Source organism: Lates calcarifer, linkage group LG20 (genome assembly GCF_001640805.2).
Source record: "Lates calcarifer isolate ASB-BC8 linkage group LG20, TLL_Latcal_v3, whole genome shotgun sequence".
Taxonomy (NCBI): Eukaryota; Metazoa; Chordata; class Actinopteri; family Centropomidae; genus Lates; species Lates calcarifer.
The window spans coordinates 2755201-2771956 of NC_066852.1; the positions used below are offsets into that span (position 1 = coordinate 2755201).

The 16756-nt window shown below is 41.6% G+C and overlaps 1 protein-coding gene across 1 annotated transcript in view; it reads left to right on the forward strand.

Moving 5' to 3' along the window:
• The window catches only part of clip2 (CAP-GLY domain containing linker protein 2), a 34824-nt gene that overhangs the window by 1111 nt on the left and 16957 nt on the right, over window positions 1-16756 (forward strand). The window contains 4 exon segments of the mRNA XM_018693789.2: window positions 1661-1887; window positions 8226-8731; window positions 13778-13902; window positions 15581-15794. Of these exon segments, the coding sequence (XP_018549305.1) occupies window positions 1773-1887; window positions 8226-8731; window positions 13778-13902; window positions 15581-15794 (960 nt within the window). The 5' untranslated portion in view covers window positions 1661-1772.

Sequence of the window (16756 nt, forward strand, 5' to 3'; positions counted from 1 at the left end):
TCACCTGGATGTGAGTTCATATTATGGAATGATTGACTAGTTATATATGAAATCTGCTTGCTTTCTTTCCTGATATCCAGAGTCTAGTTTAAAAGCCTCAACCAGATGTGTGTTGTTTATTGAAGGCTATAACAGCATTATATCTTCTTAATGGTCCCTGAGATGATTTGTAGGCCATGCTCCACTTGGGCAAACGGCCTACATTGGCTTTCAGTCGTATTAATACCCAGTGGAAATTGATAAGTTGAGCATGAAAGAATATATTAAGAAATGGGATGTTGTTAATAATAATAAATCAACTGTGATAAATGTAATGTTAAAGATAAATGTGCAGTTGGATTGCCAAAAAATGTTGAAAACAGACTTACAACAAAGACACAGGTGAACTTTGTAGAAGATAATCTGTGCTCGTACAGTGTTAGGTTCCTGATTAATGAGCGGTGGGCCCCCTTGCCTTGCTCAGGGGCTCAACAGAAGCAGTGTAGTAGTGGTATCACAATGTGGGAAGCGAGCCTAGATCTCATTAATTTTTGTTTCTCCTTTTAGGTTGTAATGAGCAGATAAACAGAAATGTGAACATATTCGTAGCCAGAAATAAGCCCATAAGGCACAGTGGGGTTTTTTTTCCTACCACTGTTATCAATGAAGCCTCCCACATTATCAGTGGCCAGTTGAGAATATCATGGTCAACCACATCTGACTCTTAAATGTAAACAAATCCCAACATGGTTCTTTGTTTTCTGTCATTATAATCACACAGGAATGAAGACAAAACATTAAAATTCAAGGTCCAAGGTTTCTTGTAAACCAGTGGTCCCCAACATTTTTTCTTATTCTTGCGACCCCCCCCCCCCCGCCACAGTTTATGGTCGAGTGTGGACATGATTTGGGAGTAGCTCATCCAAAAATTGATTTTCTTCTTCAAGCCTCTCAGACGGTTTCATTTGAAGGATTTTCAGAGGGCTGAAGAGGTAGAAGTATCCAGTGTATCCATGTAACAAGAAAAAAGAAAGAATGAGAGCCACAGATTCATCCAGTGACTCCCAACCCAACCCCCGGGTTGCTGCTGTTAGCTGATACTTTAGTGAACAAGAGTGGCACCAAGTAGAGTGCATAACGCCGCCAAGGCCAAACAATCCTACACATACCTGTCTAGCTGTTGCGCCCTATCTCACCACATTAAGGAAAGTGATAAAAAAGATTCCTGGATTTGCTCCTTTAACTGGATCTGCACCAAAACTGAATGGATTCTTTCCTGGACCAGCTCCCATCTCTCTGCCACATTTGGTGCAAATTGGTTCAGTACTCTTTGCTGACAAGTAAACAAACACACAAACACAGCTGAAAGCATAACCCCCTTGATGCAGCTACTCATGAATCCATCACATTTCCAAGAGATTGCATGAATCTCTAGAAAAACACTGTAAATTTGCACTGTTTTTCTTTACTGCACTGTGCTTCTGCTCCCTGTTATCTTCCATAATCTTGACCGTGCAAAAACCAGTTGTCCATTATTCTGCTTGGTCCCTAACAGTCTGGAGGTTTGGTGACCCACAAGCATGCATTCCTTAAATCAGGCCTCATCCTGCTCATTTGCCTATTATTCTCTTAATTCTTCCCACATGTGTAATTCCTTATCCCTCCTCTCTCTTCCCAACAGCTAAACATGGAGAGCGACAGCCACCACTCCCGCATTTAGTGCCTGATCCACAAGCCTTCATCACCCAGGGAGGAGCTCTCAGGTCCCAGCCATCTCTCCCTACCACTGTAGAATGAATATGCTCAAGTCCAGTGGACTGAAAATCCCTGGCCGTGGGCCCAAGCATTCCAGCCCAGTGGGAAGGACCTCGGCGGGTGGAACGTCCAGCCCCGTTGTCCCTAAAGACAGTAAGTTACTTCCTCCTCCTGACCCAGAGGAATTTCTTTCTTCCACTTATTCCTTCTCATCACCGGAAGTGGGTTACGACGTTTATTTGTGTTAATGACTCACTAAAGCTCAGCTGCATTAGATTAGACGCACACAGAAGATGGGAAGTGTTTTCTTTAACTTCATTTTCCAGCGAAACGTCTCCAGTGCAGCCTTTTCTCTTGTTAGCTTTCAACCAAACCACACTCTCTCCAAAAAATATCGCTCCATCTATATTGATACAGAAAATAATAAATAATCATGTTTCAGCCAGAGGGATTCTCTCTTCATTAGAATTTATCCAGACTGGCCAGGTGTTGGTTGAGTTTTCTCTCTGTTATCTAAAGAGTGGTATCTGTTCATGTCATACTTTTATTCCCATGTGTGGTGATTTTGTTAAGCTGCACTAATTAATTTTGTATTAGCAGTGGATTAAATGTGAAATGAGAAAGGGTTCTAGTGACCAACCCACAAAGAATTACTACTCGATCCTCCAGTTTCCTCTCAGCCCTGCAGAGCTTTTTAACATCTTCCATCTCATTGTTTTGGTTTTATGGCCCTCAGCTTTACTGTTTTGATTTACTCCCACCACAGCTGTTTTCACTGGGAAAGCTCATTGTACACTGCCTGTCCAGCACTAAACAGGAGACAGACAAGTTGGCAACTAGCTGGTGGACATAGTGCAGCACATGGCTGTTTCCTTAAGGAGATGATGGAAACCAAACCAGTGCTAAAAGGTTCATGAGGTGGACAAATCATGACTCTGAATGGATGACAGTGATACTTCATGTCTGCTGGATGTGTTAATAAGCAACTGCTTGCTAACTGGATTAGCTTATTAACTTCATAAGATAATGATATGGCAGTTTAGTGTGTTTTGTTCTTTGTGCGCTGCACACAAGTGTCAAAAAAACAGTTAATGCTGCTTTAAACAACTGTAGAATTTCTGTGGAAAAAAGATGACAAGAAAAATCCCATTTAAAACATAAAAGCCCTTTTAGGAATTAATTTGACCTGTTTTTAAAGATTTATATCTGTACTAGAAAGCAAAGCACCTGGGGCTGAATGTTGCAGATAAGGTAGGAAAGCTGGAAGTTTTGGTCCTTTAATAGGATTCATTAAGTATAAAATATCATCTTATTCAAGCTGAATAAAATGGTAAAATGTGGACACACTGAAAAACAGAGTAGTAACCAAAATTAGACTTTTCTGGAAAACAAATTACAACCCCAGTCTGCAAAAAGTAATCACAGCTGTTCTCACCCTTAAATGCAGCGGCACTGTTTGTCTTCCACAGTTTTAGCTCGCATGTCAGCGCCATCCACCCAGCTTCACACGCACATGTTAGAGCTGTTTCTGCTAAATTACAGTTTCACTCCCAGCTGAAGCGAACACAACAGAAGAATAGCCAGCCTTCTCCGGCTGATAGTACGCTTGTTTCTCATTAGTGTGTATGGGAGGCCGTATTTTATCAGAGACAGCTACGAGTGTGGCGTGGTTCATGTTGCCTGTGGAATTTCATGAGTGTGAAGGAAGAAGTAGCTACACACAAGTTGTTCTGACACAGGAAGTGTTTCATTTACTGAATGTACACATATGTCTCTAATTACTTAATACATTGCCAGCAATGTTATTTAATATATCTTACAGTAATGGTTTTCTTAGTAATAACTATCAGAACAGTGTTAAAACTTCTGACTTACTTCAGTATTTGTGTGAATGTGGACAGGAATGCTCCTTCCACATGCTACAGATGTTACAGATCAGGTCTCAGATGAAACAGACTTTTAAACCTTAAAAATTAATAATGGTCCAGGACTGTTTTGTGGATGCCTGTAAATCTGTGAGCAATCTAAGCATAATAAGCATATTCTTTCTGTGGTTTGTTGAGGCCATTTATAAGCATTTTGAAGGAGAGTAAACACAAATAGCTTTTGTTCATCCGCCCCAGTTTATGTTTGGCCTGGAGGTCATTTTTATTTCTCTCTCAAATTGTGTCTGAAATCATCCTGAACTCGTCCATTACCAGCTCTAAAAGCTAATCCCTTAATGTAGCAGGCAGGACTGAAGCCTGTTGCCCAGAGCTCGTCAGCTGTTACATAGATGTCCTTACGTGAAGGAGAGCTCGTCTAAAGTCCTCCCTGTGGTTTTTAAAGTTTGTTTCGACCATACGTGAACTCATTCGTTTGCTCACATCCTGTTTATCCTCACCAGAAAATACACAAGCATGATGGATGAGGCATTGCTCGTTCCCACCATCACACTCACTGGCATGTTATTTGCCTAGTCAAAATGACTGTGTCAACATGTAAGTTAGTTACTGTAAAATGCAAATAGGGAAAACCAATCAATTATACTGTTAAAGTGACTCACCCAAATAACTTTTTTTGCAAATATCAGAAAGAAATTGTGGCCAGTGTTAAAGGATAACTGATTTAAAGGGTTTGGATACTTCTGCAGAATAATAGGGACTAACTTCTGGTGTAAGTGTCTCTGTTGGTCAGTCAGTTCAGTTAATTGGAGGATGCTTTGTACCCATTATTATCACGATTAATCACGTTGGCTATAAAGCACTAAACAAGAGATCGGTGGGACGACACTGATGCCTCAGAGACGAACATGGGGGGATTAGCTTCCTGCCCCAGATAGTCTCAACACTGACCTGGCCTCCTACTCCAACTCTCAACCCCCTGTTTATTGGTTTTAGCTGGAAGGACTGTGAGAAGGGGCCACTGTGTCGGAAGTTGGCAGAGTTTACTAAATTTAAAGAACTGTTTCAGTCTCTTGAGGAAGCTGTAGTCAGGGAGTGAAAGGAGGAAAGTATCTGAGCCTTTCTCCCTCTTCTTTTGAAGTGAAAATAGAGAGCTGTGCCACCTCTCGTGATGCCACGTCTCCTGTGAACCTTGGAAGCTACTTTCTCAACAGAAATAGCTCTGCTGTAGTTGTAGGCTGTTGGAAGTTCAGAGTTTTCCCTCTGTACATACAGCACTGCACCTCAAATGCCAATTTGTATAAATCTACTAATTACTTGTTCCCTTTTCATTTTTGCTTTAAATCACAGCTTACAACAGTAAGAGAGTGGAAATATGGCAGAGAGGGAGATGACATGAAACCAAGGCTCAAGACTGGATTAAAGGACATTTAGGGAGCACTGAGAGTAGACAACTGAAAGCATCTATGTGCTTTAAATAGATTGTTTTCCATAGCCAGAAACTCCCCACCACCAGTCAACACCTCTAAAACAGTTTCAGCTAAAACTGAACAGTACCTTCATGAAGGTAGGATTTACTGCAGGGCAGCTGCATTGGACTGGATCAGACCTAGATACATGTAACTAATGGACTGGAAACTTTGAGAATCTTAGGGGGCTTTCGCATCAGGGACCCAGGCCTGCATCCGAGTAACTTGACCCAAATTCCAGGTGGTTTGATTACTGTGTACTGTACCCAGGAAAAAGGTGCGGTTCATGTGGAATTGTGTACAGTTTGATCAGGCAGAAAAGCAAGTGTGTGCTTCTTCCTCTTTATGTTTAATGATGAATCACAAACCAGCGAAGTGCATGCTGCCTCCTGCTTTATTAGAGTGTGTGATGTGTGCAAGTGCAACATTACTAGTATGAAAGCTGAGCCGTGGGGAAGTGGAGAGGGGACGTCAATCATACTCTGCATAGAACGAAGCAATCATATCTAATATGAAAACGACTTCACATAACCTCATGGGAGTGTAAGCATTTGACTTGTGAATTAAGTAAAGTACAGGACAAGTCAGTGTACTTCATCACATCCATGCAGCAGTCCTATAAATCAGTCCTGCTTGATGACATTACCCACAATGGTCCAAACCTCCCTCAGTGATGATCAAATGGTTGTTTCTAGTCCTGTCTGTGTGCCCTGTAATAGTTATTCCACATCAGTTGTTAAGTAGTGGATTACTTGCTAGAATTGCTCACTGTATCCTGCAGTATATTCTGCATATGTAGCAGAGTGGGTGTTGATTTTATTCATGTGTTAAATGATACCACCTGAAAACACACAGTACATTTGAAAGCAACAAATTGAAAAGAAGTCAAAAACATTCAAGCGCAACCCCCTCCATCTGTTACTGTCCGTGTGTCTGCTGCTCGGCCATGCACAGCTGCCTCAACCACTGCTGGAGACAACAACACAATATCAGCCTTGACTAACCGATTAGCTCCGTTTAAAACAAAAACAACAAGTTACCGAGCGAATATGATCGTCATTGTGGAGAACGATCATAAATAAGCAGCATTAAAGAGGCCAGAGAAAGAGGTGTGTGTGTGTGTAACCAAAGTAGGGAGAGATGAGGGGATAATTGGGGGGAGGAGGAGGAGGGACGGGGAGGAAGCTGTGGAGGTTTCATTGTGCAGAGCCGATGAATAGTGGGATTCAGATGGTGGTGGGAGGTGGCCAAACACAATAGTGAAAGTAAGGGCTGTGTTTCCAGTCTTCCCTCTGCCGAGGATCCTTTTACCCTCATTCTCCTGTTGCCTCAGCAACACAAATCATGGGTTAGCTCAGGTTTTTAAATGCTACACTGGGTCTTACTGGTCTGCATCACATGATGCATTGGTTGAACGCTTGCAAAAATCAATGTATAATTACTATTAGAGGTCATATATAAGGCTCCTAAAGGGACTGGTGTAATCATCCACTCTCATGAGGTCATCATAAACAAAAACATGAATTATCTGGACCCCCAGTATTATATGGCAAATAAAACATCATTGCAGCTATATTGGAATCAGTACATGTATATATACAAAAATGAATATTGGCTCAAAGAGTCCAGTATCTCTGTCTCATGCTACATTCTCAGGTTCATCAGGAGAAGAATTGTTTTTGAATCGTGTCTCGTGGTCTCTCGGCCTCTGCTGCATCAGTTTTGACTATTCTTTTTTCAGTCCTTTGCAAATCTCCCAACTTTATGCAAGTGCATTACTAAGGTGCTGGAATACTCTTTTTATATCACACTAGAAAAACACTGGAAGTTGTGTCTGCCCACAGAATAGCGTGTATTTGTAAAGAGTTGTACTGTGTGATACGTGACCTTTCAATAAGGCCAGCCGAGGAGGTGATAGAGTGTGAGCCAAAGCTAAATACATTCCTTGCCCATTACTGTCTCCTAAAAGCTAATGCGTATTAAGGTTTCAATTTGATCTTAGACTGAGAGGCATTTTCACAGATCAGAAGTTTCAGAGATGTTATTTTGAACCATAAATTCTGCTCTTTTAACTGGGCTCATTTTACATCTCCAAACGATCTCTGATGCTTTGGATAGAGAACATGATGGAAAACAGTGTGCAGCACTGGTCAAACACAGAGTGACTCAAGGCTGATGCTCTGTGTGAGTTTGCCCTGTGTGACATCCATTTTGACACATTACTGATCAATAAGGGACCTGAGCACTCTCATGTTGTGATCGTCGATATCATTTGTTCAGCTGGTGCTTTTGTGTGAAATAAAAAGCAGCAAAGAATGAACCTTTTCCCTGATTCAGACAGAAAGTGGACTACACCTTTGAAATTCCTGCAGTATATTCCAGTGGTGCAGTTCATCTTTCAAACTGTATAAGTTAAACCCCTGTTTTGCATTTGTGTGTCCCACATCACAACATATGGGAACAATTGGGGCATAAAGCACAACCACTGGGGCCCACAGAGCCCCAGGCCCTCTCTCAGGGTGTCGGGGAGACAGCCCTGGCACCAACGCTCCTGCATAGACACATATACAGATAAACACAGACTTTTACTGGCAGTGCTGTGCAGCAGACCGCAAGCTAATGGTGCCCTGCTCAGTTTACAGGCTGCTGTGGAAAAAACCAGAGATCCAGCTCATCTATGTGTCAAACAGGCGATATCACAGGGGCTGCATGGCAGGGTTAATCACAGGCACATCACAGATACCGTCTCTCTGACCCACTTTTCAGGAGGAATTAGAGTAACGCCTAATCTTGCACAAACTGCGCTGTTGTGCTGGATGCTGCCACACAGGCAGGTTTCTTTTTTTGCCAGCATGACACAGTCAAACAGGATAAATGGTGTGACGGCGATTCTGCTGGACTGTGAATGAGGACGTTCTCACAATGAACGCAGTGTTTACAACTTGACCCTCCAATGAGGAGGGTTTTTAGCTGAGAGAATGTGATTACAATAAGAAGCATTGATTTCATTTTCATGCACATTTTATAGCCTTAGTTTTATTGCAATTACTGTTCATGTTTAGTGTTACCTGCTTTGTTTTTTTGTTATGTGAACACTGGAACATGGTTCATGATACATAATGATTCTCCCTCTCTCCAGGCACCCCACTGAAGCCCACCACACCGACTAAAATCTCTGAAGAGGGCGATGATGTACTGGGGGACTACACAGTGGGTGAACAGGTCTGGGTCAACGGCGTCAAACCAGGAGTTATTGCCTACCTAGGGGAGACCCAGTTTGCCCCGGGACAGTGGGCAGGCGTGATACTGAATGACCTAGTTGGCAAAAACGATGGTTCAGTGGGTGGCGTGCGCTACTTTGAGTGCCAGCCCCTCCAGGGCATCTTCACGCGACCCTCCAAGCTCACCCGACAGCCGGTCGGCGAGGGGAGCGACAGCCACTCCACTGACTCGCTCTCTACCCAGAATCAGACTCAGCAGGGTGGCAGCGGCGCCCCCCCTGGCCAGCGGGTGGTAGTGCCACTCAGAGAGGGCCTGCTCAACAGCGCTGTGAAAACAGGCAACGAGTCAGGGTCCAACATGTCTGACAGCGGGTCAGTAAAGAAAGGTGGAGATAAGGACCTACGAGTGGGAGATCGAGTTCTGGTGAGTAATTTTGTGTTGGATAACAAATGGTTTGTTTGACTGGGTTCCCTCTTTGTGGAGCGCACTTTAAACAAGAGACATTTCCACCACGGACAGGTCGCCAGTCTGTCACAGGACCAACACATACAGACAGCCCATCACACCTACAGGAGTTTAGACAAGCAGTTTCACTTAACCTGCATGTCTCAGCTTTTTGGATTAAGAAGAAGACATAATGTGTCAATCAGTGAGCTTTCAGTCTTTGTGCTAAGCTAAGCTAATCAGCTGTGAGAGTGGTATTTTCTCTCAAGTGTATTTCCCAAAACTGTTGAACTATTCCTTTAAATCATTGCCAGTAACAAGTGTGAATAAAAATCATCTCACTGACTAGATAGAAGTCTTTAACTTGAGTTTCTGTAAATATATGGCACAGACACAATCCATAGTAGCTGAGTCCCAGTGGATGGTTAATTACAATTTCATGCAGGCCTTAGTAAAGATGGGTTGATGCAGTGTAATATGATGCATGTGTGAAACCCACAGGGAAGTTCTGTTTTTCCTTATTCTGTCTAGTGCTACAATTCAACCTTCATCCAGCCTCTGGTGTCCTTTAGTCTGCCCTTGCAGGACAGAAGCAGGTCGAAATGTCTGCAGCCACTGTGTAGTATGTAGGCTAGAAAATAAACCTCTGCAGGAAGAACATTTTTATCTGCTTTTTGCTTATTTTCCCATCAGTGTATACAGTGTCCAGTGCATGGAGTTATTGGCCCCGGGTCACATTGCTTTCCTTTTACTGATGGGCACGGGGGATAGTTACATCAGATCCTGTGCAGTTGGAAACGGGGAGCTGGAGAAGCCTTCCTACTGGTCAATATTGTAAATCACTCCGGATTACTTTCAGCACTTAAGAGAGGAGAGACCATTGCTGGCACATTGATCAGTGAATCCATCTATTTCCTAAGCTTCTCCCATGTAATCTATCTTGCTGCGGTAGGCTGGATGTGCTGTCATCCAGTTGTGTCACGCCCCTCCTCTGCTGGTGGAAACACAACACCGCCTCAGAAATTTTGTGAAATGAGCACAAAGTGTGACACTTGGATTACGCATCGTGGGCACAAAGCAAAGACTATTTTTCTCCACTTGGTGTTGAATTGTGTGATAGTAGCAGGAGAGGGACTCACTATTTTCTCTCACACTTTCTTGAACTGGAGGAGTTAGACCACACCAGTCTCTTGCAGAGGAGCGATCTTGAAGGTCAAACTTAGCTGATGTGTGTTTTGGTGACTAAATAGTGGTTATCTGGAGACCGCCTCAAGAGGAGTCGGACTATTTCAGAAAAGAACTGCAGAAATATTTCCAAACAGGGAGGCGACCTCAGAGGCTAAACACATGATTACTGTCTCCATTTGCCTTTTGACGTCTGAGCACCCACAGGAAGCTCAAAGCTGCCTCTTCTCTGCTTTAGCTTTAGAATTCAGCTTTGCTGAGGTTAAATGAGTGTTTTCTTTCAGCGGCGTTGCATGTGATGTGGCTGGTGTTTATTTGGACATTTTGAAAGCCACTCAAATGGCCGCTAGTAAATGAAACTGCACACAGATTCAAGATTCACGATTCAAGAAACTTGGAGGAATATTTATTATTATTTTATTTTAACAGGATAAGTGAGAAATTACAAAGCATCGCGTTCTGGCCGCAGAAAGAATTAATTAGCTCATTCCAAACTGAATTGTAAAAGCATAAACCAACAGAGATTGTTCTGGTTGATACTCTTTCATTACACACTCATTAACTTATAAAACCTTCTTTCAAAACAAGTCTTAAACTTCTCCTTATTGTTCCTTATGATTTGTTTTAAGTGTCCACAGCCATGCTAGCAGCTCTGTGAGGCTGTACCAAGACACAACAGTGCTTTGAGCTAAATGCTAATGTGCGAGATCTCGCAAAAGTACGTCTTTTTTTTTTCCCAACCTTCAGATTTTGTCCCCTCCTGGGCTCCGTACAAAGCAAATCTTCTTATTTGAGAAACTGGAACCAAAAAATTTCTTGCATTCTGTCACAAATGGAAAAATGTTTTACCCCTAATTAGCACACGTAGAACCAACCAATTTTGAATGCCTGGGCAAAATGTAATGGCAGTCCTTCCAGTAGTTGTTGAGATATTTTAGTTTGGACTTACTGACTGGTTTAAACCTCACAATCACAATATATAGAATCAATTTAAGTCTCAGCAGTTTATATTAGGATAGATATATTAGAAGGATAATGATTCTTGTACTGATTTAGCTGTAGAAGTGTTTTCTCTCGACCACTGTTTGAATCCAGCTTTTAGATGAGATTGGTAATAACAGGAGCCAAGATGGGGGCTTGTGCTGACTGGCAGTCTGAGCACTGCTGGTAGTTTGACACTGAGTCACTGAGACACCACACAGTCATGCTGACAGCAAACCATCTCAGTTTAATGTCTGGTGACACAGCAGCGTTTCTCGCTGCGCCTTCCTCTTTGGCCTCTGTGGTTTAAGAGAAGGGCGAGTCAGTAGAGGAGCAGAATATTAATTTGACAATAGAAAGCCAAAGAGTGACTCACCACACCCTGTTTTTGTTTGAGCTTGTGTTAGGTCCCGTATTAAATCCAGTAGACTCTAATATGTATTTATATGTGGGACCTGGATGCACTAAATGTTTGGTATGAAATGTTTATCTGTAAATAATCTTTGAGCAGATGTGATGTGAAAACATCTGGTGCTCTTGGCAATTTCCCACATCCTGAACATTCTGCACATTAATTTAACAACTGTCACAGAATAACGTAGTCAGAGAAAGCCTTAAATGTAATCTATTACAGGTAGAGATGCTGGTGAATAGAGGTAATTAGTTGGAGGATTAAAAACGAATGGAGAGAAAATGTCCTTTGCACTAAAAGCATCATTTTGAAATTAAATGTAATCAATTAATGGCAATTCTGTCAAATCTGTTGTAGTATGTTGTCTTGCCTTTGTTTGGTATTTTATTTCTATGATGCCAGGTGTTCCTTTTAAACCTCTAAGATGAAATTGTGGGATATTTGTACACGTTGATGAGTTTTAGTCTCATACATGTGGTCACCATGTGTGAAAGACATTCAGCTGCCTGACCCAAGTGGCAGTGTTTGTGGATTTTATCCTGTCTTCATAACAGGAAGCTGAGTGTTCCTGACTGGGAAGATGTGACAAGTGCCGATGTGGCGTCTTAAATACATCAGCCAGGGCTCATGAGTTTCCTTTTGAATCAGAGTTCATGTTTCTTGAGATATCTTTGTTGAAGTACATGCTGAGTCTTAAATAGTCTTAAAACAGGTTGTTAGTTGTGAAAGTCTGGAAAAAAACATTCTGTAATTTTGACTTCTCAAAAGTGAGGATATGCTGATTTTCTCAGTTTTATTTAACTGTAAACTGACTCTATCTGTTGGTAAAATGAAGATGTGAAGTCAACATCTTAAACTCTAGAACTTGTGATCAGAATTTTTTCACCATTTGCAGGCAGTTTATAGACTCGTCCTCTTCCTCTGCTCATCTTTACTGTAGCTCTCCAGTCCTGTGGCCTCAGGTCTCCCTCTGTGTTTCCTGTATTTCTAATGACTTAAACGTGGAAGCTGCAAAAGAGCAACAACAACTTAGTTTACACAGCCTGCACTGTCTGCATCAGACAGATCACACCACTAGTACCTGACAGATATCGTAGACGGCTACTGAAATCATCATATTTTGGCTAATGCATCAAAGACTCATTAGCACTGGCATGCTGTATGTTGAACACTATGAAAACAATGTGATAAGTTGCAGAGGAGCATATCACAGCTGAGCAGACAGTGGTGGAGAGTCTGTTAACACTGATTTCATTGTTCAGCTGTGAAATACGCTGCATTCATTAATTCTCTTTGTCAAATCAAAGACCACATTTAAGGAATATTTACTCAGAATTAGTCATTCTGACTTTTTCAGCTCATCTAGACATTGTTTTGACCTCGGACGTTTTGACTTGTTTCTGTAGGAAAAGCACAGGTGTTACATTGACTTCATCAAAGTCTCTTTTGAAATGGAATTCAGCCATTATTAATTTAGTTATTTTAACACCTGAAAAAGGCTCATTACACTGTTCAGATAATAAAGACTCAGACTCAGTTTGGAGCTCAGTGAAATGGTATCAGTGTACACACACACCCACACACACAAATACTGACTCAGCTTGAGAGAAAACACACACGCTGTCATGATCATGACTGATATGTCACTAATGATCATGGTAATTAAAGTGTCGCTGGCTCCGTGTCTATACATGGACTGTATGTGCATTTCTTGTGTGAAGAATATCCTGTTAATGAGTGGAGCCAGTGCTGACTGTAACCAGGACGTTTTTCAGGTCAGAATACATTTGTCTGTGCTCTGTGGTGGACAGACTATGTACTGATGAAATGTTTCTCATATCTTTTTCTTTATATAACTTTATTTGTTATTGTTTTTTGACGAAAACAGAACAAAGACCAGGGAAAACAGACATCATCTATGATTGTCCTTTGAAACTGCAGAGGGCCTCATGATCCATGACTTTAATTCATGCAAAGCCGGAGTATTTTAAAGGAGGGAGAGGTCTTCCATTCATGTTTTAGTTGCACGTCTCAGAGAGTTAAAATGAGTCGTTCCATCGTATACATTTCCTGATCTATTTCTGTCCATTCAGGGATTGTTGGAGACTCTATAGTCATTTCCTGGGCGAGTAGTATCTCATATCTAAATGAAATTATCTCTTATTTTCTCATATTTCTGTGCTGTAGTTTCTTTTTACTTATCACCCGACATACAGTATACACCAATGTTGGTTCCTCTGCAACAAGTTAATAGAGAGGACACCACTATACAACAGTCTTCTAATAACCTCAACTCTTAACACTGTGTTATCACATCTACTCTGAGAATGTAAAAGAAGGGGAACTAATAATGTAATTAAAATCAGTGATGATTATTCTTCCACAACAGTTTAATGCATTGAATTGTCTCAGTGTTTATCTGAAAACGTCTCCCTCTCTCTCGTCAGGTCGGAGGCTCAAAGATGGGAGTCATACGCTATATGGGAGAGACAGACTTCGCCAAGGGTGAATGGTGTGGGGTTGAGCTAGATGAACCCCTGGGGAAGAATGATGGAGCAGTAGCTGGTACAAGGTACACACACACACACACTCACACACACACACTCACACTATGTTGCCTCAAGCTCCCCACATTCCTTTGCTTTTTCCCCTAAAAGGAAAGTGAGGGGAAGACTATGGACCCATCTATTCATCTGTTTGTCCATGAAGTCGCTCTGACTGACCCTGTAGGTCAGAGCCGGTCTGCACCCTTGGCTGGGCGTGTTTCTCACCGTGTTTATCACATTTATCAGATTAATGATTTGCATTTATTCACCTTCCAGAATCCACACATATTTTTCATAGTCTGCCAGCGTGTCTCTCCCACCAGCAGTAGAAAACTCTTTAAAATGGGTGAATTACTGCAGGTTTGCAGACATTTTGGAGTCTTGCATGAAATTTAAAGCCAGAGGACAAAAATGAAAAAAAGTTGTCCACGTAGCCCAGTCACTGACACATTCTTCCTGAAGAAAATCCAGATGCATCGACTTTTTCTACTAGAGATTTGGTCACATTTAAGTGTCTAACTTCACACAGTATAATTCTCAGATAGTGCAGGATTCACAGTTTATTTATTCATAGACTTTAGAGTAACAGCAGGGAGAGGCAAGAGGCCCAGGCAGGCTCATGGCTTCTGCTTAAAAAAGTGAAAGAAAACATCATGATCAGTGAGAGTGACTTTTAAACAATTTACAGCATGCTAATTTACATCAAATGAAAACATTGGAAGCTACTGAATCAAATGAACAGAAAGAATAAATAATAATAAGATGATTCCAGAGCTATAAGCAGTTAAAGAAGGATCAAGAGAAATGTTAGCACCTACTGTGATCATTCATGGTCAGTTTCTTTCTGCATGAACAGTATTTATTTATGTATTTAAATTTACAAAATGTAAAAAGAAAACTGAAATAACATCAACAATAAAGCTAAATCAAGTGAATAGAAGTGAGTCTGTGGATGGTTCATTTGAAATGAATGATGGTTAACCAACCTGAGAGACTTAAAGTTACTACCCAGACAGCTCCAGCTCCTAGAGCCTGATGGGTAATAACTGGAATTTAACTAAACTCCACAGGAAGGCAGTGGAGAGAGGGAATCACTAGAGTAATGTGCTCCCTGCATTTTGTCTGACAGGTTTCAGAATTTTAAACTATCTGTCAACAAAGTACAGGTGTAAAAAGAATAACTAATGTCATAATGAATTAAATATGTCTGACTAAAGTTACAGGTGTCTTTAGGGGAGCTGAAAAATCCTCAGAATTGTGAAACTTGAATTGCACACAGTTTGATATCAGAGGATGCAGACTGCTGCAGGCTCCTCTGAGCGCTCTCAGGGCCAATCGCAAAGACCTCTGTTTTACTGTGCATATTATACTAACATCATGAATATTTAAAAATGCTTTTTCTTCTTGTTCTGCAGCCAGTTTTGGTCATCATGACTTTGGCCAGCTTGAATGTTATTTTGCAGTTTTATAGAGGATTTTAATGATTGATCATTTACCTCAGAGCGTAGCGGCAGCTCAGAGGTGTATTCACAGCTGGATTTCATACTGTAATCATTTTTTTCTTTCTGTGCTGAGAAATGCTGATGGAAGCAAAGAGGGACACTCCATAAAAAACTGACTTTGTGTTGGTAATATACTCGTAAAGCAGTTCTGGGTTCAGTTCTTAGCAGACTCTCTAACCTCTCTCCTCTCTCCCTCCTACAGATACTTTCAGTGTCTTCCCAAGTTTGGCCTGTTCGCTCCGATCCACAAGGTGATCCGCATCGGCTTCCCCTCCACCAGCCCGGCCAAGGCTAAGAAGAGCAAGCGGGTGGCCATGGGGGTTTCCTCTCTGGCCCACAGCCCCAGCAGCTCCTCCATCAGTTCAGTCAGCTCGGTGGCCTCCTCCGTGGGTGGACGACCGAGCCGAGCTGGACTGGTAAGATGACTGCGATGTGCTTCAAATACAAACAGAGCAGAGGGGCTGTTCATACAGAGTGGGATGAGCTGTTTAAAGGAATTGTTCAGCAGCAGAGTTGGATGAGGAGGTCGACACCACTGTCATGTCTGTACAGGAATTATGAAGCTGCAGCCAGTCCTGTCAAGGCCAAGAAATGGTCCAGCGCACGACCCACTGTAAAACCATAACTAGTCCTATTTAAGACATCAAAATCAAAGAAAACTCTGAGGCACAATTAAACCATTTAAATATCTTTATTATAATGGCATGGTCATTAAACCTTTAAACACACTCTGACAGGTTTCGACATCAAACCTTCGTCAGGGAGTCAAAACAAAGCGTCAGAGTGTTTTGACTCCCTGTTTCCAGTTTTCATGCTAAGCTAAGCTAACTGGCTGTAGGTTGTAGATACATATTTACCGTACGGACATGACAGTGGTATTGATGTTCTCACCTAACCCTGTGCAAGAAAGTGAATAAGTGTTTTTCCTTTAAAGTAGGTAAGTGAGTATGTAAATGTTATAGATAGAGTTCAACAGTGGCTTCAACTGGTATTTATAAGATATGAAAGAAGAGAGATACAGTTCCTCTAACAGAGAAGTTTTTCTTGGACATAATTTAAAAATACAGTTCACTTTCTATCAAGTAAAAAAGTAAAGAATCTGTTACAGTGAACATGTTTAAAGTTTTTCTGTTTATTTTGTGGAATATAATGTCTTCAGATTCAAACAGTGAGGTGATGAATGGGTTCATTGTGCTGAGATACTCTCTGACCTGCTGTGCAGTTAATGATTTGCATTTCGTTGCTGTGCAGTGTGAAGCTCCGATTCACTGACTTTGCATTTTACTCCTGCGTGACAAATCTGCTGAAAGAGAATTCAAAGAGCATGCTTTAACATACTGTGTCTTTAAGACTAATATCCTCAGTGATAGTTGGCAGC